Below are 22,565 nucleotides of genomic sequence, written 5' to 3' on the forward strand. Positions count from 1 at the left end.
TCGGGCGGCGTGGTGTGGACGCGCCCCGCGGGGACCGGGCGACCCCAGAGCTAGGGCCATGTGGCCGGTGCCCAGGCCCAGGACTCCGGGATGGGGGAGGGACGAGGGACCAGGATGGCCCCGATCGGCCGCACAACCAATAGGGCCCGGCGCCGCGCTGGGCTCTCGACAAAGAGCCTAGGACCTGGAGCGAGCCCGCGTGGCTTCTGGCGCAGGAACCCGAGGGCGACCGAGGGTCCTTGCTGCTCCGCGTCCACCTGTGGCAGAGGTGCAGGGGGTACCCGGGTACTTTGCCTGCAGACACCTGGGGATCGATTTTGCTGTTGGGAATTGATGGTTTTAGTAGTCTATTCTAGTTGAGACGGTGTTCCCGTTGTTCGAAACAAAAAACCCGATTTTGCCACCTCTTCCGAATGAAAGGGGGGAAAAGTGAACTTTCCACACTCAGTCCCCGTTGAAATAATACCAGTAATAATAGTAAAAAAAACAAAAACAAAAACAAAAAAAAACCCGCTTCACTGCCCACTTCTTTTCATCATCCTGATGATTGGGAGGGGGTATTTGATTTTTTATTTAATTTGGTATCTGATACCGATTTCTAAAAGTGAAATTTGCCAACACACAGAAAGGATGTTTTAGAAACTTTGACACAAGGAGGTGAAAGCGCTCAGTAAACTGTTTCATGAGAACGTGTGCTTCGTCTTTTACTACAGTTTTTCAAACAACAACATGCATCAAAAGCTGTTCGGTTAAACAAAATGACTTAACCGTTTCAGGCAGGATTTGGAAGGATTCCACAGTGCTGAGGAACAGGAGAATGTGATTAATTGAATTAAAATTCAACCAGTGCACCAAGTTTAAGTAAGAACCAAAGCTTTAAAAACAAATAAAAATTAATAACGAGTCATTAATGGCTGCACACCCCTCCTAGGCATTTTCCCAGTATCCAAAATCTGATTTTACACTGTTGATTGGTCCCAGCACCCAGGGGAGTGCCAGTGGGACCACCTTACTTGGCTTTGAAAGTGTGACTAGGATCATTAAGGTTGTGCGTAGAGCAAGGGAAAGAGCATCTGGGCAGGAGACATTCTGTAATACTCCCTGGAGGTAGAGAGGAAGACTCCCAGGGACTTGAAGATTTCTGCTAGAGGCCCTCCCCTGAGTGTAGCTAGGGGGTGATGTTTATTTTTGAATGCCCTTTCCTTACCCCGAGCACAGTAGGTGATCATTAAGTGATTGTTGAATTAAATTATCTGAATTCGGATGACGTGTGCATTTTGCTTGTTGGCAAGTAGTTTCTACTATCTTCTTTTTTATTCCTGGAATTTCCCCCCTAACTCTGGAAATTCCTTGTTCTTTCTACAGCTTTTTCCTCCCTCACTTCCTCCCTTTCTTCTCCCCGAAAGTGCTTTTTAGCATTTATGGAAGTCATGAAGTCATCAGAGAAAGCCAGAGATGTTACAAAATATGGCTTGCAAATTGCTATGCAAAATCTAGACATTGGGTTGTATCCTGAATTTACTGTGTAAATAACCTGTGGTTTCAGTAAAGGGCATCAGGGAAGTTTGGGGTTTTCTAGATACAGCTGAACTCTGGGCTTAACTTTGAGGGCTTCTTTCTCAACTCACCTGGGAATATGATGGACCTTCGCCTTACGTGCCTTTAAATTCTTTGGCTTCCTCCTGTTTCATTGAAAGTCACGTGTTCTCCAGAAGTCACAGAGAAAGTGAGTAGGAAGTGGAGTTTAATTTATGGGAGCAGCATTGTTTGATTCATCCTGGAACTTTCCTAAAAGTTTCAAAGGTTTCTGCAGTAACATTATGTCTCTTTATGTTAATGATTTTTTACTCCTAAAGAGCACTTTGAGTATCATTCTTTTTCACATGTCCATGAAAAATACACATATTTATTTACATATATTTTTCATTTACTTACATATATGTGTGAAATCTTATTTATATAAAAATCTTACAGTGAAATCTTTCCAACGATGTTTCTTATTGTGAACCATGACATCTACTACTGAAAAACAAGAACATATGCTATATCTTGCTTCATAATATACCTGAGGATGTAGCTTAATACATAAATTCTAATAAAGCTGTTTGAGTGTACCTTAACAGTCAGGAGGGATTAGAAACACCTTGAAAGTGGTTTGTGAAACTTATATCATATCTCCCACACCCACACTATATGGCCTTATTTACTAAAGTGGGTGTGGCTTATTTACATCTGTTTATTCCATTGAGATGACACATTATCCCTCATGCCTCTCAAGCTATCTGGTTTGCCAAATTATGCTGCTAATAACTAGCGTTTATTGAGAGTTTGTTCCAGGCTTTTTACATATATTAACTAATTTTATCCTCTTAACAACTTGGAAATTTGGGCCTAACATCCCTATTTCATGGATGAGAAAATTGATACATTAAGTAACTTGCCCAGTGTCACACAGTAGAAAGTGACAGAGTAAGATCTGAAAGTAGACCATTTTTCTGTTGCTTATGCTATACTGCCTTTTAGTATTCCTTGAAAAAACCAAAACCTTCTCTCATTTAAGTTTTTCATCTGTGTAGGAACATGGAATATTTCTTCTAAAGAAAAACACATGATTATTTTTATCCTTTTACCCATGGCAAAAGAGGGAGGTATCGAGCTCCTGCTTTAATTTTTTTTAAGGTTTTATTTATTTATTTATTTATTTATTTGAGAGAGAGAGCATGAGCACATGCACCCACGCAACAGGGGAAGGAGCAGTGGGAGAGGGAGAGAGAGAATCCCAAGCAGACTCCATGCTAAACATGGACCGGACTTGGGGCTTGATCTCACGATCCTGAAATCATGACCTGAGCTGAAATCAAGAGTGAGAAGCCTAACCTACTGAGCCACCCAGGTGACCTGAGCTCCTCTTTTAAAAATGAGGATATTGATGGCAAATTCCACATTATTTCACAAATTAAACTAGGGTTCTACTTTTTCGGAAGAATTTAAAGAACTGTTAAGATAGTCACAACTATCTATATGTTGTTTTGGAAATTCCTATTAAATATAATTGCTAACTGAGTTTCTATATATTGTCATTTTGGTGCCACTTTGGATTTTAAAGCATGATTAAGATTGTATTATAATTGTTTCTGTTACAAATTGCCTGCATGATACCTAGGTTAAAATGATAAAATATTTATGATGTTCCTTATCTCATGGGTCCCTGACTCATACCCATTTATGATTAGCTAATTAATACATGCCCTGACTCATACCCATTTATGGTTAGCTAATTAATACATGCCCTGGAAGAAATAAATAATTTAATCTAAGGCCTTAGTATGTGACACAAAGCAAAGATTTGGTGTCACAGGATAAAGATAAGATTAGCCTAGGGAAAGATATATGAGTAGGACAGCCAGAACTTTAGGGCATGCTTAAAAATTCTCAGGACAGTTTCACTTTTGAGTGTATACCCCAAAGATTTTTTTTTTTTTAAGATTTTATTTATTTGACAGAGAGAGTCAGTGAGAGAGGGAACACAAGCAAGGGAAGTGTGAGAGAGAGAAGCAGGCTTCCCGCCAAGCAGGGAGCCTGATGCGGGGCTCGATCCCAGGACTCTGGGATCATGACCTGAGCTGAAGGCAGACACTTAACGGCTGAGCCACCCAGGCACCCCATACCCCAAAGATTTAGAAACAGGGTCTTAAACAGATAATCCTATACCCCATATTCATAGCATTATTCATAAAAGCCAAAAGATAGAAGCGATACAAGTGTCTGTCAACAGATGAATAAATAAACAAAATGTGATATGTACGTATAATGGAAGATTATTCAGCCTTAAAAAGGAAGGAAATTCTCACACATGCTACAACATAGATGAACCTTGAAGACATTATGCTAGTTACAAAAAGATAAATACTGTATGATTCCACTTACATGAAGTAACTAGAGTAGTCACGTTCATAGAGACAAAATAGAAGAGTGATTGCCAGGGGCTAGGGGGAAGGGAAGAATGGGAAGTTATTGTTTAATGGTTCAACACGTTGTGGGCTGAACTGAGTCCTCTCAAAATCCATATGTTGAAGCCCTAATCCTCTGTACCTGACAATGTGACTATATTTGGAGATAGGGCCTTTAAAGAGATGATGAAGTTAAAATTAAGTCATTGGGATAGGCACTAATCCAGTCAGACTGGTGTCCTTAGAAGAAGGGAAATTTGGACACACCAGGATTCATCCCCCCAGAGAAAAGCCCACGTGAGGACACAACGAAAGGGTGACCATCTGCCAGCCAAGGGGAGAGGCTTCTCAAGAAACCAAACTTGCCAACACCTTGACTTTGGACTTCTAGCCTCCAAAACTGTAAGAAAATAAATTTCTGTTGTTTAAGCCACCCAGTCTGTGGTCTTTTGTTACGGCAGTCCCAGCAAACTAATACTATGGATATAGAATTTGCCAGATGAGAAGAATTGTGCATGTCAGTGTGAATGTACTTAAAACTACTGAATTGTACACTTAAAAATGGTTAAGATGGTAAATTTTATGTCATGTGTATTTTACCAAAATTAAAGAAACATAAAACAACGCGAGATACTATGACATACCTGTTAGAATGGCAAGATAACACAAAACACAAGCAATACTGAAGGCTGGCGAGAATGTGGAACAACAGGGACTCTCCTTCATTACTGGTGGGAATGCAGAATGGTACAGCTGCCTTGGAAGACTGGCAGTTTTTAGAAAACTGAACATATTCTTACCATATGATTCAGCAGTCACACTACCTGGTCTTTACCCAGCTGAGTTGGAAACTTGTATCTACCCGCACATGAATGTGTATAGCAGCTTTATTTGTAATTGCCAAAACTTGGAAGCAACCAAGACGTCCTTTGGTAGGTGAATGGATAAATAAGCTAGCACATTATGACAATGGAATACTATTCCATGCTTTAAAAAAAAAGCTATCAAGCCAAGAAAAGACATGGAAGAACTTTAAATGTGTATTACTAAGTGAGAGAAGCTGATATGAGAAGTCTACTTACTGTATTAATCCTGAGTATATAGCATCCTGGAAAAGGCACAACTATGGAGACAGTAAAAGATCTGTGGTTGCCAGAGTGAGAGGGCAGAGCACCGAGAATTTTTAGTGAAACTGTTGTGTATGACACTGTAATGGTGGACACATGTCATGACACATTTGTCAACACCCATAGAATGTACAACGCCAAGAATGCACCCAATGTAAACTGTGGACTTGGAGTGATAATGACATGTCAGTGTAGGTTCTTCAGTTTTAACCAGCGCCCCACTCCCGTGAGGGATACTGATAGTGGGGGCGGCTATGCACGTGTGGCAGCAGGGGCATATGGGAACTCGGTACTTCCTGCTCGGTTTTGCTGTGAATCTAAGTCTGCTCTAAAAAATACAATTATTAAATATGCATAGAAAGCTGATCTGGACACATCTGTAATTGTTAAACATCAATACAAGATGCTTGGCTAGATGGGAAAAAAATTCTCAGGGAACTAGCTCTACGACACTAATAAAAGTTATTATTAATACTAGTACTAAATGACTGGCACTATGCCAGATGCTTTCCTCATATGAACTCACTCAATCCTTAAAAGTATAAAGGAGAGATTATCTCCCTTTTGCTGGTAGGAAAGTGAGGTGTACAGAGGTTAAGTGACAGTCACTATCCATAGTAGTTCAAGCCCCACACTAGGCATAGAGCTTACTTTTTTAAAAAAAGCTTTTGGGGCACCTGGCTGGCTCCGTCAGTGGAGCATGTGACTCTTGATCTCAGGGTTGTGAGTTTCAGCCCCACACTGGGTGCAGAGCTTACTGTAAAAAAATAGCCACAGTGAGTGACATGTAAGTCCAGGTGGTCTGATACCGGAGTTGATGCCCTGAACCACCATGCTAAGCATATATGAATGTTATTGAAAGTTTAAAGGGAACTATTAACAGACCAGAAACACACTTTGAAATGCTATCTCATTTTAAGGGGGGAAAATAACACAGCTTAAGTCCATGAAAAAGAACAAAAGATAACATTGGGAAAGCGTAACACACAAAATACATCAAATGAGTGATAATTGAAACCTGTTTCTATATTACATGTGAATGTATTCAATTCCTTTCTCTTTTTATTAAAGTTGGGTTTTTAAAAAATTATTACTATTTTTCTTTTGAGAGAGAGAGAGAGTGACAGTGGCTGAAGAGGAGGGGCAGAGGGAGAGGGAGAGAGAGAATCCCAAGGAGGCTGCATGCCCAGCACGGAGCCCGACACAGGGCTTGATCTCAAGACCCTGAGACCATAACCTGAGCAGAAATCAGAGTCAGACACTTAACTGACTGAGCCATCTAGGTGCCCCTTGAATAAAGTTGTTTAGGTGAAAAAGAATTCAGGCGTCTATTGTTTATAAAAAACCTACCAACAGAGGTCTCAGAAAGTTTATGGTCTTACCAGGCAAAAAGAAAGAGAAAAGAAATTAGGAATGAAAGTAATAATTTTCAGATAAAGTCTACTTTAATATCAAGAGTACTAAATGGCATAAAGTGGTGTTTTTGAGAATAATATCACAATCCAAGGATGAATTATTAAAGTCAAGCACTTGTTAGCTGCTAAAGGAATGAAATGCTTGAATAGGGTTGCCTATTGATATGGATCACATTATGTTGGTGTGTGAATTGTACTATGCTGTTTCTTTAATATAGGAAATATTTTTTTATAAATATATTGTTTTTTCAGGTTTTGCCAGTTAAAACTGAATTTTCCCAATTATTCTCTCTTTATATATTAACCTTAATATGTTTGTGGAAGGGAGGATTTTTTTTCTTAATCACTGTTTTAAACTTACAGTATAATTATTGAGGTAACAGACAAATAGTAGAAAGCTCAGAAATAGGTTAAAATAAAAGCTACCCAGTATGCCATCACCCAAAGAGAACTACTGTCTTCGGTTTTCGATCTTTCTTCAATTTGTTACATTTTTTTTATAGCCGAGGTCAAACTTTTATCTTTCCAAATTATAAACATAATGTGTGATGGCCTCACAAGTTACATCCATCACAGTAGTCAGAATTAACCTTTCTTATAGATAGGTATATAGTTGTTTCTAGGTCTTTTTCCCATCTCATTCAACAAATAGGCGTTAACCAATGTGTGCCTCAGCCCCTTCCTTTAGCAGATTGCAGCTTCCAGTTGTAGAGAAAAGTCAGGGAACGGAAGCACCTACTGGGTATCGAAGCACCTACTGTGTGTGCCCTGGGGATTGGTGATGTGAGAGCCATCAAAGCAGGGAACAGGTGGGAGCTGAGCTGGGCCCTAAGGGACTCAGCAAGTCTGATGACATTGATACACGTAAGAATTGTAGAATTCAGGGTCTTGTTGCTCCTCTACTTAGAACAACATCCAAACACCTACAAGACTTCCTCCTCTGGCCCTCCCTCCTCTGATGAGGTCCAGGCCCACCGTCCTAGCATGCTCACATGCCCTCTCCTCTCTGCCTTCAGGCTGTTGCCCAGGCTTTTCCCTCTGCCTGGAGCACATTTCTTTCCTTCTTTTTTTTTTTTTTTTTTAAAGATTTTATTTATTTATTTGACAGAGATAGAGACAGCCAGCGAGAGAGGGAACACAAGCAGGGGGAGTGGGAGAGGAAGAAGCAGGCTTATAGCAGAGAAGCCTGATGTGGGGCTTGATCCCTTAACGCCAGGATCACGCCCTGAGCCGAAGGCAGACGCTTAACCGCTGTGCCACCCAGGTGCCCCTGGAGCACATTTCTACACAAATACACAGTCATTTGGCCATTTCTCTAAACCCTCTGGTCTCACTTTAACTCTTTTATCATCTTAGATGCAGTAGTACGTGGGATAATGACCCCTGCCTCGCCAATGAGTGTCTTGAATTGCAGAAGATTCCAGACTTTGTGGTAACCATTGGATTTAGCAACAGAGGCCCAGAAAACATTTTGGGCATTTAGACATTTTGAATTATTTCCACTTTCGATAATCTGCACTAAAGAATTGCTAGATCCAAAGGATAATAAACATTTTTAAGGCCTTTGATGAACATTGCCAAATTGCTTTACAAAAAGAGATTAATTTACAGTCCACTAGCAGCAAGCCATCATGACCAGCCACCTTACCACATCAAAAGTAGCACAGCATAGTGGTTAAAAACATGCACCCTGCATTTATATCCTGACTTTACCACGTTCAGTGGACTTGAGCAACTTACCAAGGCTTACTTTCCTCTTGCAAAAGTTCAAACAATAATATCTACCGTATCTAGTTATTATAGGAGTTGCTAAAGTGAGTTTAAAGCGTTTTAAACAGGGGCGCCTGGGTGGCTCAGTTGGTTAAGTGTTTGTCCTTGGCTCAGGTCATGATCCCAGAGTCCTGGGATCAAGCCCCACGTCGGGCTCCCTGCTTGGCTGGAGAGGCTGCTTCTTCCCTTCCCTCTGCCTCTAACCCCTGCTCATGCTCTCTCTCTCTCTCCCTTGCTTACTCTCTCTCTCTCTCAAGTAAATAAAAAATCTTAAAAAAAAAAATAAAGCATTTAAACAGTGCTTGGTACATAGTAAGCACTATACCGGTGTTTGTTAGATAAATAATAGAGAGATAAGTGTTTTTAGATCAATAATAGATTAGATAGATAAGGAAGGAAGGAAGAATACTGCATATTTGGATGTTTTCATATTTTGCAAATTTGAATGGTGATGAATAACAGTATTTTTTGTTGACTTTATAGATCTATATACATACACTTAAATGCTACATTCTAAGTGCACAGCTCAATGGTTTTGACAAGTGCTTATACCTGTAACCACCACAGCCAGATGAAAATCATCACTCCAAACAGTTTTAGTTCTCTAAGGCTCCTCCCAGATAGTCCCCAGCCTCCCCCTCCCCCGCAATAACCATTCTTCTGTTCTCTTGAATGAAAATGGTCTTTATGGGTCTTTTCACGTCGGTGAACTCACAGTGTGTACTCTGTTAGTTTCTCTCACTCAGCAGGACGTGCTCGCGCTTCACCTGTGAGTGTTGCGTATACCAGTAGCTCATTCCTCTCTGTCCCCATGTGCTGTCTTGTTTTATGGGTATACCGCACTTTGCTTATCCATTCAGCTGTTACTTCTAATTTGGGGCTGTTATGACCAGCTACAAGTCCTCGTGTAGATCTGTTTTTCATTGTTTTAGTTTGCATTCATTTGACTACTCCTTCCATAACTCATTAAAAGTTTGAAAACTTTTTTAAGAATGTTAATAATATTTTTTAGTGTAATTTCATTTTTTGCCCATGTTTTAGTTTGTGTTCTTCATACTTCTATCAGTCTTAATTATTGAGATAGTCCAATCATTTTTCATTTGTATTTATTCAAGAGAGTCAATATTTAGACGTACCCCGTGAAGGAAATTTATGACATTTTGGTGTATATACATGTGCGTGAGTGTGGGGGGGGGGTATGTGTTTGAGAAAGAGATGCCTTGGTAAGCTTGAAGGATTTTAGTCAGTTTTCAGAATAGGCTGTTGGTCACAGTTATGAAGGAAGCTCACATGAAAGTTGTATGTAACTCGGTCAGAGTTGACATTCACTATAACCCCTTGAGATGTTTTTAGGTTTATTTAAAGGTCCACATCTGACTCAAATATGCTTCTTCAGTATGACAAATTCAAGTGTCCTGAAACCATTGTCTGTCCCTTAGGTAATGAGATTTTGTCCATAGCTGAGTTTTCTGGTTAGCTGAGAATTTATATCGATTAGTAACATTCTTTTTTAAAAAAATATTTGTTGTTATAAAGATTTTTTTTTAAGATTTAAATTTTTTTGTAATTTATTTATTGATTTGAGAGAGAGAGAGAGCACGCACAAGCACACAGAGGGTGAGGGAGAGGCAGAAGTAGAGTCCCTGCTGCGCAGGGAGCCCAGTGCAGGGCTCGATCCCAGAATGGTGGGATCATGACCTGAGCTGAAGGCAGATGCTTATTTATTTATTTATTTATTTATTTGTTTGTTTGTTTGAGGGAGAGAGAGAGGGAGAGAACACAAGCCAAGGGGAAAGGCAGAGGGAGAAGCAGACTCCCCGCCAAGCAGGGAGTCCGATGCAGGACTCAATCCCAGGACCCTGGGATCATGACCTGAGCTGAACGCAGACGCTTAACCAACTGAGCCACCCAGGAAACCCTAAGATTTTAAATTTTTAAGTAATCTCTACACCCAATGTGGGGCTTGAGATCAGAAGTCGAATGCTTCACCGACTGAGCCAGCCAGGCACCCCAATAACATTATTTCTTATAAAAAAAATTTAATGATTTTGGTTTGAAAAATTTCCAGAATGCATTGCACAAGTCTATGTCATCTTATACTGAAAACACTGTGATGACTTTACTTTTTTGTCACTCAAGATACTCATGAATATTAGATTTTTGTATTTTTTGGGAGATGATAGCCTCAAGCTTTTTTTAAAAGATTTTATTTGAGAGAGAGAGAGAGTGCACGTGTGCAAACACGAATGGGAGGGTGGGGTGGGAGAAGAGGGAGAGGGAGAAGCAGGCTCCCTGCTGAGCGGGGAGCCCTACATGGGGCTCCATCCCAGGACCCCGGGATTAAGACGGGAACCAAAGGCAGGCGTGTAACGCACTGAGCCACGCAGGCTCCCTGCCTCAAGGCTTTTCCGTGTTGAATTGCTGTCTTGTCCAGTGGCCTCAGCTTTGTCTGCTTTGTGAGTTTTTGTCCGTTCTATAGTTTCTCTCTTGTCCCTTGATTGCTCCGAGGTGCCTCCCCACTATCCCAGATGGTACTTCCATTTCTCCCGTGGACATTGAACTTAAATAGCCCAACTGTTAGGAATCATATAAAAGAAGGAGTGAGTAGGATCCAAATTGGATGAATGTTTTGAGTAGTGAAATATACATTTTTATATCTATTTTTGCTCTTCAGAAGCCTTTTTTCCTACTTCATTGAGCTTGACTACCTTCTAAAGTGTTAAAGTGAGTGAGTTAGTGAGATAGGTAGGGGTGTTCTATTTTGTTCCATGATACACCTTCCAAGAACAAAATTTTCTTAGTACTTTAGGGGAGAAATTGAATCAATAATAGTGATAATAGCTAACACAACTGTAATGATTACCATGTGCCAGGCACTCTTCTAAGTTTTTTCAGATATACTCATTTAATCATCACATAACAGCATCTTAACAGTCATACAGGGGCGCCTGGGTGGCGCAGTCATTAAGCGTCTGCCTTCAGCTCAGGGCGTGATCCGGGAGTCCTGGGATCAGGCCCCACGTCAGGCTCCTCTGCTGGGAGCCTGCTTCTCCCTCTCCCTCTCCCACTCCCCTGCTGTGTTCCCTCTCTCGCTGGCTGTCTCTCTCTGTCAAATAAATAAATAAAATCTTAAAAAAAAAAAAAAGTCATACAGATCGGGAAATGGAGGCACAGAGAGGCTAAGTAACTTGCCCGGGGTCATAAAGTTAGTAAGCAGGCCTACCCCAGAGCCCATGCCTCTCACTAATGAGCCAGCCAGCAGCAGGGTGATGCAAAATGTGCCGAGACAAATCCAAGTGATAGGATGGCAGATGCCCCTTAATTTTGCTCTTGTTTTAAAAAGCTAGTACTTACGAGAAGAGAGTTCCCAAAGCAGTTGAAGACGTAGACAAAGTAATCTAGAGTTTGCAATTTATAGATTTCAGGTTCAGCAGGCTTTTCCGACTTAAATAGGTACTTTATCAAATATCTTCTTTTGGGGCGCCTGGGTGGCACAGCGGTTAAGCGTCTGTCTTCGGCTCAGGGCGTGATCCCGGCGTTATGGGATCGAGCCCCACATCAGGCTCCTCCGCTATGAGCCTGCTTCTTCCTCTCCCACTCCCCCTGCTTGTGTTCCCTCTCTCGCTGGCTGTCTCTGTCTCTGTTGAATAAATAAATAAAATCTTTAAAAAATATATATATCTTCTTTTTTCTTCTGAGTAATCTTTGGTGACTTGAGTAAAACAGTACAACAAGTTTCTTTATATAAGCATATGAAGGGATTATTAAAAGGTTCAAGCTTCAAGTTATAAAATAAATGACAGAGGAATATGAAGTATAACGGGAATATAGTTAATAATATGTAACAACTTTGTGTGGTGCCAGGTGGTAGCTAGGTTTAACATGGTGATCACAACATGTATCAGTGTTGAATCACTAAGTTGTACACTTGAAACTAATAGGTTATTGTATGTCAACTATACTGCAATAAACACAGATTAAACATAAAAATGAGAACAACTTTAAAGTTTACGCATTTCAAAAATATTGCTACATATATATGAATATCATATTTAGGAATGACAGTTTGGGGTAGCAAAGGCCCTGGAGGTTTTCGTAGGAGGAATTTCTTTGGGGCAGGAAACTGAGTAGGAATCAAAATACTGTGTGCTTCGTGCTGCTTTTTGAGGGAGGCCTTTGTATCCGTAAAGTTATTGCTTTATTTTTGGTATTTAATTTCCTTATTGATTTAACGTCCCCTGTAGACCCATTGAAAGCACATAGCAGCCTCTTCCAGGAACTTTCCTTTTTGCCTCCACCTTAAGTAATCTTTTTTTCAACCTCTTATAACACTTTACCGTACGGGACTGTTTCCATTTTTATACCTCATTCTCTAACACAAGGTGTTACCCACAGCCTTAGATATTATACAATTCTTTTGTTACAAGTACCAGTGGTGCTTAAATTGCTTATTCAGTGCAATTTTTTTAGCTTGGGAATTTTGACTTATTTAAAATCTTGAAGTTACAGGGCCCATTTGAAAATGTTTTGCCACAAACTTATTTCATGAATATATAATTAATGTCAAATTCCATTTGATTATCCATTAGCTTTATGAGTCTGTATCTTATTAAATGAGGAGAATGGTACCTACTTTACAAAATGGTGTGAGCATTATATTAGGTAATATTCTTTGGAAGATCCTATTACACAGTTTTCCCATTACTGGCTTATAAATGGTCCTTAACTGTGATTTGAAATCAGACATTCTATAAGTTAATTATCTTTAACAGTATTTGAAATTAGCTAATAATCCAAACCTTATCATAAGATAGAGCGATGGAAAATACCATATGGCACAGGAGAAAGTGAGTTCCCTCAGTTTTTAAAAAATTTTAAAAATATTTTATGGGCACTCTGGGAGCGTCACTTGGGTTCTTTGCACCTTATTGTCAGCATCCTATCATCTGTGCACATGGGTATATAGCTAATTGACTTTAGATAGTGTTTCCATGGCACATTTTTTACTTTTGGATCCTGGCCCCGCTTACTGTAGTGTTAGCTTCCGAAGCACAGTAGCGGAAACATTTGAGTACACATGTGTTGACGCTTATGGTCCTGGAAGAAAAAGTACCTGCTTTGCAGATGGAGAACCTGAAAGACGGGATGTTTCCCACAGTTATTGTTTGTATGTTAGCGCGTTTGAATGCAACATCATGCTCCATCAGAACATTGTTGAACAAGTGAGCTGCAGCTAATCTTAACTCAAATAAACCCACCACATAATCTCTCTCCCTCCCCCGGAGCTGACATTGGGTCTTAGTGGACTCATTTGTTAAAGTGAAGGGGTGGGGCCAGGAAATTCTTAAAGCCCTTTTTAGCACTTGCATGCGATCTCTCTCAGTTCTCCTGATTTATCTTACCCACCTCTAAAAAGCATCACAAGCTTTAATTTTGTTCCACATATAGATACCGCTCTGTTTGCAACTGGTGACATATTTTTAGAAAAGGATTTAATATTCGGAGGGGAGATGTATTTCTTTCAGAGGGTTGTTTATCCCCCCCCCCAGATTGAGTTGGTTTGGTACAAATAGATGTTTCCTTTGTGTTTTATAGGTCAAATCTATAATAGCAAATGTAACCTCTGAAGCAAATTTGTTGCATGCACATGTGCGTTTATTCAATAGCCATGTGGCAACATGGGTTGAGGAAGTATCCATTTTGCTCTCTGCCTGCCCCTTGTCAGTACCCAGGCTGTTCTCCAGGGCTGGAGAAAAGTGCACACCGATGCTCATGGGTCTCAGTTTAAATTCATAGCGACTAACTTCAAGAGGACTGAGATTGGGTCCAGCATTGCTTCTACAGTACTCTCTAACTCTCCTAGATGAATATTTCATCTTTCTTCTAAACCATTAACCATCCCCTCCCCTCTTCACCCCCCACTCCGCCCCCGCCACCAACCTCCACTTACAAGAGAATAGAAAGCAACGAGAAGGAAATGTCTAAACTCTCCCCCTACCTTGTCTGTTTTCGTACCTACATTTGCACCGGGCACTCGGCTGGAATGCAGTTATTAATATGCCCTGTTCTTATTTTCTAAGGCTAATCCTTAGCTCCTCTGATTCACATTCTCCCTTGCCTACCTACAGCAGTCCCTTCTCCCGCATGGTTAATTATCCTTCTTCCCCCGTTACTAGATGGTTCTTATCAGCATAACTTACATGTTGAATTAGCTCCCGTCTTAAGCTCCCGTCTTTAAAAGAAAAGAGAAAGGAAGGGGGGAAAAAACATCCTGGAGGGACCCCACAACCCCCTACAGCTACTGGCCCATTCTTCTTCTGTTCATCTTTGCATCAGAATTCTTCAAAAGAATTGTCTGCTGTAGCTTTCCTTCCACACTTTGTTGGAATCTCTCCATTAAGGCTTAAGGCTTTGACTCCATTACTCCGCCAAGACAGCTCGGACCAAGGTCACCAGTGACTTGCCAAAGTCAAATCCATGATCAGGTCTCACTGCTCATCTGACTTACCCTGACAGTGGTACTTGACCGGTTCACTCTTTCTTACACTCTTCCCTTGGCTTCCAAGACCCCACTTTCTATTTCTCTTACTTCAGTGTCAAGTTGCTCATGTCCCAGATCTTTACCAGTGGAGTACCCTGGGGTCAACCCTTAGACATTTTCTCTTTCTATTCTTATCTCCTTAGGTGAATCCAATGCATTCCATCCTGTGACCTAAAATGTCTGTTTACTTGTGACTACTGAAATTGTATCTCTAGCTTGGACTTCCCTGCTAACCCGCACACTCTCATGTCCAGTGGTCTTCTGAGCTTCTCCCCTTGGAGGTCAGATTATCCAAAGCCAAGTTCCTGATTTCTAGTGCCTCGAACCTGTTCTTCTGCAGTCTTCCTCATCTCCAGTTGCTCATGTCAAAAACTTGCGCAGTTACCTTGACTCTGCTCTCTGGATCTACTGCTTGCTACACCTTCAGAATGTATCCCAAATCTCACCATTTCTCACAACGTCCACATCTACTCCTTCATCCAAGCCACTGCCATCTCTCAAATGGATTGTTGCCATTTTCTTTCTCACTAGCCTCTTTCTTCCTACCCAGAACAGCCAGAGAGAACCTTTTTAAACATGGCATCAAATCACCATGTGCTTGAAGCCTTCCAGTGGCTTTCCATTTTGCTGGGATTAAGAACTGAAGTCTTCACAATGGCCTGCCAGACCCCAGTGACCTGGCCCCTTGCTATCCAGTGTTATCCTCTTTATCTCTACCTCTCGCTCCCTCCCCCACTCCTCCTGTCTCCCTCCTCTCCTCCCCTCCCCCCTTTCTCTCATTGTTCTCCCTCTCACTCACTGTTCTGGTCACACTGGCTCCCTGTCTTTCCTGGAAGAAAGTAAGCATATTCCCACCTCAGAGCCTGTGCACTTGCTGCTTCCTGTCAGATGTTCTCCAGGGTCACTTCTCCATTCAATTCAAATGCCACCTTATTCAGGGAGCGTTAAAATTCTATGAAGTATAGCCCCTACACGCATTCCTCCTAACATAATGATTTGCATATTATTAACTCCTTCCCCCTCTTTGAGGGCAGGGACTTTGTTCTGTTACTACTCTACCCGTATGACACAGAACAAGCCTGGCACGTCATAGATGCTAAACGAATGAATGAGGCTGCTGCTGGTGGTGATTCACTGTATAATTCTATTGAGTATGATGTCTTGAATTACTTCATAAAACTTTAAGAATTCACACAGCTTTTCGAAACACTGTATAAAATGGGATAGGTCCGTATACACACAAACTCTAAATCTCATCCGTGATCCACTCCTTCAACCTGTATTTGTTGATGAAGCTATTACTTTCCAGCATTGAAGTATTCATTATGCAGCAGACATTGTGCTAAGATTATCTGGTTTAATCCCCACAATGCAGATATATTATTACTCCATTTTACAAAAAAGGAAATGAGGCTTCATGAGTCTGAGACCAGCTGAAGATAGGAAGTGGCGGTGCTGGGATTGGATCTCTGTGTGCTGGAACTCCAGAACCTAATGTCCAAAGAATGATGGGGCCGCTGAAAGAAAAACCTCCTGGAGAGCCTTTTTAAGTGATAACGTTCTGTACGTGCTGGTCATTTATGTGTTTATATACTTAAATAGGAAAGCATTTAAGAAATAATGTTTAGTTTTGGAAATAAAGGACTGAAATTTGTAATGTTAAACAGTAATAAATTATGAATAGATTATAAACTTTAAAACATTTTGATCTAAAAGTGAGCTCTGATGGCTCTTTGCCTGATGACCTTGGATAGCTCTTGCAGTCTGGTTCATACAAACGTGTCCTAATACCCTATCGGCGAGCTCTTGCTATGGTTGTGAAGGCTTTTGTGAGTACATGGATACGGATAACTAGAACGGGCTTGAAGTGCTCTGGGTTACTTCTCAAGAAGGCCTCTTCGGAGGGAAGGGAGAGATGAATCCTCAACTTCAGATTTTTACAGTTAACTTTGCAGGAGGAGAAAAACAGCCTCAAACTCAAGCAACTTTATGAAGGTCGATAAAACAGGAAGGAAATTGCTAAGTACAAGGGAAGAGGAGATCAATGAAACCATGCCTAGTCCTGCCTAGTCCTACTTTTAATTTTCTGGTTCTCTAGAAGAGATGGAACCAAACTAGTCAGAGCTGGGGACTCAGAGCCTCAGTTTCTGCTTCTTCATTCTTTCTGCCACATCTTACTTATTCTCCTGGTCCACTGATTGAGGCATGAATCCCCTTCCTGAAGACCTGAATGATTAATTGAACTGTGGTAACCTGGTATTTTGGTAGCACAGTAAATGGATTGATAAAATCGACATTAAATGCCTGTGAACTTGGTCACACTTGCTCCTGTAGAGAGAAGGTCCAGATTGCAAATAATATGCTGCCCTGGATTGTGTGTGTGTGTGTGTGTGTGTGTGGCCTGTGTTTTTAAAGAATCAAGAAAGTAGTGATGCCTTGAGAGAGCTGGTAAGCAATTATATGAAACTAAATTCTGTTCATTAATTTGGATAATGTGCTGAATTTTGTCAGTAAGGACATAAATGTGTTTTTTCATTGCTACCATGACTCTTATCACTCTTAGTCTCAATGTGACTCCACATTCAAGATAGGTTATTGTCTAATGCACCCTGAAAAAGAACTGTAGGATAACCTCTTTTTTAGGGTTCTGTCTATCCCATTGGGGAATATAGCTCATAAATGTGAGTGGGAACCAATTAGAGAAACAGTGTAGCATTNCTGCATTTATTCATAACATGGTAGCATGAAATACTTTTGTTGACCTTACTTTTGTTGAGTCAAACTACCAAGCTTTTGTATTATATTTGCTGGTACCCCAACTTTGTGCTGTAGATTTTAATTTCTTGTTGAATTTATACTTTATGTTGGGATGGCATGATTCACTCCTCCATTTTCATTGTGAGTTTAAAAAATGTAGATAGTATATTTCGGTAGTACAAGTGTATGTATAATCTAGAATTTCCCCCAAGTCTCTAGACTTAATTATTAACGGGTTGCTGAGATATAATTTTTCAAAGTTTCAAAAAACAATTAAGGCTGTTTTTAGACAAAACTGTTTATGAACAGAGAAATAAAATAGGAAGTGACATGGGTAGACAATTAGTACTCCTCCTCGGGATTAGTCCATAAGGTGACATGAAGTATTCTTATTGTGTTCTTTTATTTCTGTGGGCTTTGTGTCATGACCCTTCATGTATTTTTTCCCCACTCTAACATCTGCTGGCTTTTAAATGGAATAATTTCTTTGGTATTTGCAATGTTTGAGAGCTGCTTTGAACATACCCACCTATTGTTCCCAAGCAACTGACCAGCTCAAATTTGGGATTGGGCTGTCATGCTGTGAACTTAATAATCAACCCTTTTTGGCTTTAAAATATGAATTGTCCTTTATTTCATTGTCCTTTGCCTCCCCCTCTCCCCTTTTTAAAAACAGGCTGCAGATACTTTGGCTGTGAGACAAAAAAGAAGAATTTACGATATCACCAATGTCTTGGAGGGAATTGACCTGATTGAAAAAAAGTCAAAAAATAGCATACAATGGAAGTAAGTTACAAACCAGTGCCCTACTCTAAAACCTTTATTTTTCTTCCTAATGCTCTGTAAAATCTGACTTTTCTACTGTTTAGCTCTCCTAAATCCTCTCTCTTGGCCCTTTAGTCTCACCGGGCCCCTTGTCTTTCCCCGGACACCGCTCTGGGCCTCTGTATATGTCACTCCTGTGTTGGCATGCTCCCTTACTCTGTCCACTGCTTGATTTACACTCGGAAAATCCACATCTCCCTTTCTCCCTCAAGTCACTTGTTCGGCACACGCTGCATACTGCGTTGTATTATTAATCCCTTTAACCGCCCAACTAACATAAACTCCTGAAGAATAGGAACTGTGTCCTGTATACAGAATATGTACCTTACATATGGTAGTTGATTGCAGTGCATATTGTCATTTGTTAACTGGTGTATGGTTTTATGTTTGAATGTAAAAAATGCTTTCTGTTCTGCAAATTTGTCCCCATCTTTGGCCTTAATATTTTGTTTTGTTTTGTTTTGTTTTGAAGCCAGAATCTCACCAAAGTTTTAAAAGCTTGTAATTTATTTTACCAGCATCTTAGTCTATGTCATGACACTTCCAGGTGTGACTGTTCAGCTTTGACATCTTTTTGGCCCCAGTCACTAGCCTGGCCTTTCAGATGACAAACACCATTCTAGAACATACTGAGAACTCTTTTTGGACTTGATAAAAATTTTCATTTTCTGGATGGCAAAAGCATTGAGAATTTTTATAATTTGATTGTTCTTGCCAGTAAATTTTCTAAGCAAATATATTCAGGGATATGTTTACATTTTCTAAGGATTTTAATGCTTGATTTTTAGAAGATTATAAAGATTTTTGTCTAGAATAAATTACTAAGTGAGTTTTTATTACTATAAAAATTAAGCGATGTTAACCTGGGCTTGATACGGGAAATATTAATTCTCATATGTTTTTAAGAGGCGTAGGTGCTGGCTGTAATACTAAAGAAGTCATAGATAGATTAAGATATCTTAAAGCTGAAATTGAAGATCTAGAACTGAAGGAAAGAGAACTCGATCAGCAGAAGTTGTGGCTACAGCAAAGCATCAAAAATGTGATGGACGACTCCATTAATAATAGATATCCTTTTAAATAAGTTACGCATATAGCCATAGAATTTGTATTTATACATTTTCCAGTCTGAAGATCAGTTACTTTATTCTAGTGTTTTAAAAAGTTTTATAAGTGAATATAATATTTTAATTTTACAATATCATTCTAATAATTTATACTAATATTTGAAAAGTTTTTACCTCTTAAGCTACTAATACATCTATTAACATTATCCTGTGTTGCATTGAGAAAAAAAATTCATCTACTTTCAGTCTACCATTGATAGGACGTGATATGCTAGCTAAAGTGTGCTTAGGGGGTCGCTGAATATTAAAGTCATTGTTAAATGCATAGGTATATTTAAATAATTATGGTCAATGTTCTGAAGTGGCAAAAATTCAGTAACTCTCCAAGTTTTGAAAAATTAATTTTGGCTTGAAAATAAAATATCATGGGCCTGCAGTCAATCCAGGATACTTTCTGCCTAATATTAACTCAAAGATAGTACCTACTTGAGGTTGGGGACCAAGGCTGATGTATTTATCATATTATGTGGGAGAAAAAAATTAGTGATATACTTCATGTGTTTCTTAAAAATCACTGTTCTCGTAAATACCACTGATTCTCTCGATTTGCAAACTTGCCTGTATTCTTATGGAACCTTTTAATGGCATTTATCTTTCTACCACCTCTCATGAATTTTTGACCAATGTATAGAATTAATTTTTTATGTTGTTTTGTAATTTGTTAAATAAGTCCATGATCTCATGTGCTTTTTTCTTTCTACGGATCAAAGCTCCTTAACAGTGTGATAACAATGGGGTTTTCAAGCTGTGCCTTATGGAGCCCCAAGATACAAAAACCATTGAACTAGTTGACCTTGGACTTTGCTGCACTGCTTTCCAAGATTCTGGCCATTCCCAGTTCCCTATACCATGACCCAGGAATGTTCTCAATTTGCAGGCCTATCTGGTCACTCTCCACTCCTAGCATCATTTTCCCACTGGTATCTTCCCATCTAGAAGCCCTGTCTCCGTGAGCAATATGCACTGTTCTTCATCTCTCTCTCAAAGGTCCTCAGATGTCACAGAAAAATCAAAAGTGTCTTCTTCTCAGAGCAAAGGATGGGCACTCCTCTTATGGGCCTTTGTCTTTGCCTTTCCGGCGTAAAGACTTTTTTTTTTTTTTTAATCTTACCATGTGTGGCAGTACCTTCATGCACTTGGGCATCTTGTTTTGGCCTGCAGATTTATCTTAATTTAAATGCCTAGACCTTGGTATACATGTTGTTCCTTAATTCTTATGACAGTACATTTTCCTATGTAACTCATGAAGACATCTGTAATTGCTTTAATGGTAAGTACTGTTAGCCAGTTTGTTCTAACATTCTTCCTCTGATGACCTATTTAGCGTAGAGTGATTCAACATTCCCCAGGCACTCACCCCAAGTCATTATTTTCAGGGACTGTGGACATTTTGTGTCACTCTACGGTGCTCTGTAGTTATAGGCTGCTTTTGTTTCCGTTCTCATGGCAATAACTGTTTTTCAGTTTTCACTTCATTGACTGCATTGGTAGGTGTAAACTGTATGTGGGAGGGGTAGCTAAGTCGGAGAGAGATTAAACAACAGTCTCAAAGTCACAGAATTGTAGTGTCAGTGACCAAATCTGAACAAAACATGGTTCTCACTGGCACTGTTTATGAAACTGTATGCAGCAAGTGTGCTGGTCAGAAATGAACTCAAAGAAAGCATGAGGGCAGAGTTAGGTGAATCCATTTTACAACCAGGACAACTATTCCTAATCCTATTCCATCCCCTGCCTCCATGCTTTCGCCTTGAAAGCGTAATACAGTGTATTAGTAACTATAGCGGGAGGGGGGCTGTATTCCCATAATCGTTACACAAGTAAAATGAAATTTTGCATACATATTTATATTTAGTTATGCATGGCTTGTTAAACGGACAGTCTTGTGTATCATGCACATGAAAAAAGATCGGCCAAGCACCTTGCCAAGTGAAATCCTATTTTCCGAGACTATGTTGACAACATGTGTGGACTTACTGCTTTACTCTGCCACCATATGTCTTAAGCTTTCTTTTCTTCTTTGTAAGATTTTACTTATTCATTTGAGAGAGCGAGAGAGAGAGAGAGAGAGAGCACCAGAGCATGAGCAGGGGGAGGGGCAGAGGGAGAGGGAGAAGCAGGCTCCCCACAGACCAGGTAGCCCCATGCGGGGGATCGATCCCAGCACTCTGGGATCATGACTTGAGCCGAAGGCAGATGCTTCACTGACTGAGCCACCCAGGCACTCCTGTCCTGAGCTTTCTAAGAAAGTTTGGGGAAAGTATTTTTAATCTTCAACTCAAACAGAGTCAGCTGTAGAATTTAGCCTTAAAATTAAGTTCGCTTAAGCTCAAGATCTCACGGTGTCATACCTAATCTTTAGTATCCCTAGTCACTTAGGTAATTTAAAAATCTCAAGAAAACAATGTTATTTGAAGCTAAAGGTTTCAAGAATTTCAGACTTTATATAAGACTGAATGAAAGCAAAAGTAACTTGAGCTGAATTTGTTAATGAGAATAATAGAGCTAACACTGAGTATATACCCTCTTCTAAGATCTACTGTTACATGTATTGCCTCATCTAATCCTCAAAACAAGCCTACGCAGTAAGTTATATATCCCCTATTTTGCAGAATTAGGAACCAAAGCCCAAGGTCACCTACCCTGGGATTCAAACCCAAGCATTCTGACTCCAGAGCCCATACTCTCGCCACTGTATTCCAAGATCAGTAGTATTTTCTAAAATTTAAAAATATTTTTTTCACCAGGTGATACACTTTTGGCCATTCAAGCACCTTCTGGTACACAGCTGGAGGTACCTATTCCAGAAATGGTATGTAGGATAACTTTTCTTAAAATGGATCTAGTGTGTTAAGAGGGACAAATGTTTTCTCTTTAGCTGAACAAGAGCTAATTGTGTGTAAACACTTCCAAATTACTGCTTTCAAGTTCTCTACCTGAAAGTATGGGTATCTGAATTTGGGTGACTTTAGTAAAATTATAGAAGTGACCGAATCATTTAACATTTGATTACAAGTTTTATTAAATTTGATTTTTTTTAAAGATTGTATTTA

At 39.9% G+C, this 22,565-nt stretch overlaps 1 protein-coding gene across 2 annotated transcripts in view; it reads left to right on the plus strand.

The window, feature by feature from the left end:
- Window positions 1-22,565, plus strand: part of E2F5 (E2F transcription factor 5) — a 29,040-nt gene that overhangs the window by 1,716 nt on the left and 4,759 nt on the right. For both annotated transcript variants that reach the window (XM_040626054.1, XM_008689171.2), the window contains exons 2-5: window positions 18,237-18,346; window positions 19,292-19,453; window positions 20,739-20,782; window positions 22,260-22,324. In XM_040626054.1, the coding sequence (XP_040481988.1) occupies window positions 18,237-18,346; window positions 19,292-19,453; window positions 20,739-20,782; window positions 22,260-22,324 (381 nt within the window). The remainder of the gene's footprint in view (window positions 1-18,236; window positions 18,347-19,291; window positions 19,454-20,738; window positions 20,783-22,259; window positions 22,325-22,565) is intronic.

Source organism: Ursus maritimus, unplaced genomic scaffold (genome assembly GCF_017311325.1).
Source record: "Ursus maritimus isolate PB19 unplaced genomic scaffold, ASM1731132v1 scaffold_9, whole genome shotgun sequence".
NCBI classification, from domain to species: Eukaryota; Metazoa; Chordata; class Mammalia; order Carnivora; family Ursidae; genus Ursus; species Ursus maritimus.